The sequence below is a fragment of the Pygoscelis adeliae genome, unplaced genomic scaffold (assembly GCF_000699105.1).
Source record: "Pygoscelis adeliae isolate BGI_AS28 unplaced genomic scaffold, ASM69910v1 Scaffold226, whole genome shotgun sequence".
In the NCBI taxonomy this organism is placed as follows: domain Eukaryota; kingdom Metazoa; phylum Chordata; class Aves; order Sphenisciformes; family Spheniscidae; genus Pygoscelis; species Pygoscelis adeliae.
In genome coordinates, this window is record NW_008824983.1 from 1,881,146 (window position 1) to 1,885,742 (window position 4,597).

Consider the following 4,597-nt stretch of genomic DNA (forward strand, 5'->3'; position numbering starts at 1 on the left):
CTCTCTTCTGGAGCTAAATGCGATGTATTGTTTACGATCCAGGCGGGGTGGGGTGGGGGGGTGGAGGGAGCCCCCGACATTAAAATAAAATAAATACAGCCCAGCCTTCCAGCTCTTTACTTCCCCTTGCGAAACGCGAAAGTCTGGAAGGTTTTAGGAAAATACATCGCCTGGGGGGAAAGTTCCTCCTCCCAAAAGCAATTTCCTCCTCCACCTCCTCTCCTGAATGCTTTCTCTCCACTTTTTGTAGGTCTCGAGCAACTTAATTTTTGCCCTGCCTGAGCAGGGCAGGTCGTGTGGCTGAAATGTCTTTGTTAGGGCAAAGTGGTGGTGGGGGGGCGGGTGGAACTGAGAGAAGGGGATCATTCACTCTCGCTCGGCCGCTTCTTGTTTGTTTGTTTATTTATTTATTTATTTTAAAAATAACAACAACAACAATAATAAAACTAACAAGAGAAAACTTTCCACCTCTCTTCTTGCCTGACTCCTGGCCGTGTGTGCCTGCTTTCAGGAAATGTCTTTGTTAGGGCAAAGTGGTGGGGGGGGGCGGGGGGAACTGAGAGAAGGGGATCATTCACTCTCGCTCGGCCGCTTCTTGTTTGTTTGTTTATTTATTTATTTATTTTAAAAATAACAACAACAACAATAATAAAACTAACAAGAGAAAACTTTCCACCTCTCTTCTTGCCTGACTCCTGGCCGTGTGTGCCTGCTTTCAGGTCCAGATAGGAAGCGAGGGCGCCAGACCTACACCCGCTACCAGACCCTGGAGCTGGAGAAGGAATTCCACTTCAATCGTTATCTGACTCGGCGGCGGAGGATAGAGATCGCCCATGCCCTCTGCCTGACGGAAAGGCAGATCAAAATCTGGTTCCAAAACCGGAGGATGAAGTGGAAGAAGGAGCACAAGGAAGAGAGCTCCAGCACACCGGCTCCCAACGAGCCCACGTCAGCAGCAGCCTCTGTCGAGAAAGTGGAAGAAGACGAAGAGGAGGAGGACTAAGGAGTCCCACTCGAGGAAGCGATCTCTTAGTATAATGTATGCACGTGACAGTCGGAAAAGCTCCCTTTAAAGGAAAAAAAAAAAAAAGAGAGAGACTCATTGTTTTTATTTAAGAAAAAAAATCAGTTCCCTTTAATAATCGTCTTGCAAGCGAGCGTTTGCAAACATGAAAACGTTTCTTGGGGTGGTTTTCCAGCCTTCTCTCCATTCTCCCGTACTCCCCAAACCTGCCCTGTGCCGAACCTTTCGGTAATATCTCCTAAGAGCATCCTACAATCATTTGTTTCTTCGTTCACCCAAACCTGGGTGGGTTTGTCCAGGGGACTTTTCACTGGGAGAACTGCTGCTTGCACAGATAGTAAACCGTGACCTTCCGAAGTAACTACCTGACTCAAAAGTCCCAATCATGTGTAAGGGGAAAAGTGCATTAGGCTCACATTAAGAAAAACTACCTAATTTTTAATAAGTAGCTCTGCACTTCTCTTTTTTTCTTTCTTTTTTTTTAATTATTGTTAGAAAAGTATCATAACTAACAGCTACACTAACAAAAGGTTAAACAGCAAGTAAGGGGAAAAAAAAGATCTTCCACAAACCACTACAATCTACAGCAAAGACTTGTACTACCTATTTTCCAGACTACCTATATATCTTGCTCCGCCTACCTATCTTCGAAAGTATACTGTATTTTAGTAGTCAAAAGAAGATAACATTACTAATGTGAATCGCAAAATGCTTTTAGAAATGTAAATGTAGTCGTTCGAAAAGCACGCATCAATAGCTTTGGTATAGAATTTGGTACCGAAAAGGCTGAATATATTTAAATTTAAGATAATATATTTATTCCAAAGCAATTATAAATGAAAACCATATGCTGCAATATATCTTTGTTCTCGATTCTTTACTATTCCGAGTGAGGAAGCAAACACACGCCAATATTGTACAAAGCGGTTTAATATCTCCCGTTGGCTTCTACCTTCGGCTGCCTCTGCTAAAGGCCGTTTTCTTATCCTAGGTTGATCTTACTTAATATAGCGGAAAGTGTTCTTTGAAAAGTGAATTTAAATGACCATGTAACCACCTTTAAAAAAACCCTGTTTGTCCTGATTATCCGAACGTGTTAATATGTAATACCGTGAATTTTCCTACAATAGCAAATACTGTATATTTGAACGATTTTTTTTTGTTGTTGTCATTTATGTTCGTCTTGGAGCTCATTTGTAAGATCATGTCATAAATTGGGAAGTATGTAATTAATTTGGAAACTTTGTAGCATGATGTATTGTTTAGAACTCTGTATAAATCCGTCTTGAAGGTTTGGCTAAAGTTTATTCAAAAATTGTATGTTACAATGTGTTTCGATGTGTTCGTTGTGAACATTTGAATATGCCGTGTAAGTATTGGAAGTGGAAAAAAAAATGTCTGTGAACTCTCTTTGGAAGTGATACCGTGTTCAAGTATCTCCCACGATAAATGTGTTTTATGTTACACAGAAAATAAATATGCTTGTTGACAATGAATTGCGTTTCTTTATTAGGGAAACAGTTCGAAAGCAGCATCCAAAAATAATTTATACAGGCAAATAAAGAAATTAGACCATATAAATCTTTTTTTTGCCGTAATCAGAAGGAAAAAAAAATCCAAGGTGATGAATTGATAGGAATCAGTCAATTTCTCTATCTCGACTTCGTGATTTTTTTTTTTTTCCCTAGCGCAGTTCATTAATAAAGCGGAAAGCCTTCTTTATGGGAGGGCTTCCTTCCACCGTGTTCCCGTGTCCTCTTGCAATCATAACCCCAGTCCAGGCGGCCGGCGATCAAGCCGAAATCGCATGCGGTGAAATAATATTTTGTAATGAACAGAAAGTGCGATGCGAAACTTCCAAGTGTAAATGATCTGGTCGGGTACGTGTGTGGCTTGTGCGTGCGGCTTTCGGGGGGCGGGGGGCATCAGGGTGGCATTAAAAAGGGGAAAAATCGCCCCGCTTTAGAAAATGTACAATTTTTGCCAGGTACTACGTGAACGTCAAGGAGATCTAATATTGTCAATATTTTTTTTAATTAAAAAAAAAAAAAAAAAGCTCGCCCGAAAAGTCCCTTTATTCGGCCGGGTAAATACAGGTAGAAGCAGAGCATCATTTGCGCAGAAGTTCCCTTTTTCTACTGCACTCCGATCCCGGTCAACGTACTAATTGTAATTTTAATAAAATTAGTACAAACTCCAGGTCTTTAAAAAAAACTCCAGGGCTGCCTCTGTGGTAAGATGGCGCCTCTCTAAGACCTGCCTCTTCTTAGTGATGAGGAAAAGGCCATAAATCCGTTGTTGTTTATGAAAATTTACAACTTTGCAATACAACTTTATGAGTTGTTCGGTTTTTCCATTGGTCGTTGTCGGTCATGTGGATGGTAACCGTGAACATGAACTTTTTTATAATTTCCCTTGCGAGAATAGAGCCGCATTCTTTTGCTGAGCTCTGTCCTGCTTCGGATCTCTCTGGCTTTCAATCCCCATTTCATTTGTTCTTTGTAAGGCAATAGTGAACAAAGTGTGCGGAGGTTCGGCATAAGCAGCCGCCTAGAACACAGATCCGGGATGGCAATTTCCAGTTCCCCCGCTGGAAGGTGTGGCATATTGGATTCAAAGCACTGGCGTGGCAGATTTTCAACTTGCAACCTGGCTAATTTCCTGCTTCTTCTGGCACCAAAAGGAGGGCGATTCGTCTCCTGTGCAGCCAAAGCGACAGCTGTCAAAGTCGCAGGGGCTCCTGTGAGCCAGAACCTAAAAGGTGAGAAATGTATACGACACTACTGTAAGCAGGGAAACATGGTTTAATACGTTTAAATATTAGACATGTGCAATTAAACCAAATGGAAATGTTACCGGCCAAAAATAGAGGTGGCTGCAGCTCAGTTGATTTCGGCTTAACCAGTGCATGCAAAAATATGCCTAAATAAAATGTCTGCTTTCTATTATTTAGCAAGGAAGCCGTGGATTTTTTTTTTTTTCACGAAGTTTATTTCTGTTTGCATTTGCCAGGGAGTTGCTGTAACATTCAGGTTATTTTCTAAGAATTCAGGTTTACAGCATCAATCCGAGGGGATTTTTTTTTTCCCCAGCACGAGAAAAAAAAAAAAATTAACCCCCCCAAGCACTGGGATTTTTTATTTCGCAGCATTAACTTAAAGTTCATTCGCGGCAGCTGAAATTTAGATGTAATTTATTTTTTACTATTTCAGAAAAAAAAAACACCAGTCAGCACGATGTCTCCTGGCTCCCCCGGCATGTCCAGGGGAAAGGTTATTTCTAGACGGGGGAAACAGCGCGAATGTGTCTTTGATTTTCTTTATCAGATCGAGCGCTGCCTGCAAAATCCCCGTGCCCCGCCGTGGGTCCGTCGGAACAGCGTTCCCGGCGCTTTCCGGCGTGGGTTGCTTGCGCGCCTCGGCTGCGCGGAGCGGGCTTTGCAGCGGCTAAACCGATTTCAGCGCCGGAGACGGAGCTTTTTTTTCCCCCTTTCTCTCCTTGTTGTGACTGTTACGGTGCGGCGCTGGGGCGGGGGGAGCGGCGGCCGGCGGGCCGGTGCCCCGCGGTGTGTTC

The 4,597-nt window shown here is 42.8% G+C and overlaps 1 protein-coding gene across 1 annotated transcript in view; it reads left to right on the plus strand.

Moving 5' to 3' along the window:
- Positions 1-2,519, plus strand: part of HOXA7 (homeobox A7) — a 3,543-nt gene extending 1,024 nt beyond the window's left edge. Inside the window, exon 2 of the mRNA XM_009325708.1 lies at positions 720-2,519. Coding sequence (XP_009323983.1) covers positions 720-1,003 — 284 coding nt within the window. The 3' untranslated portion in view covers positions 1,004-2,519. The remainder of the gene's footprint in view (positions 1-719) is intronic.
- The last annotated feature ends 2,078 nt before the right edge of the window (positions 2,520-4,597 follow it).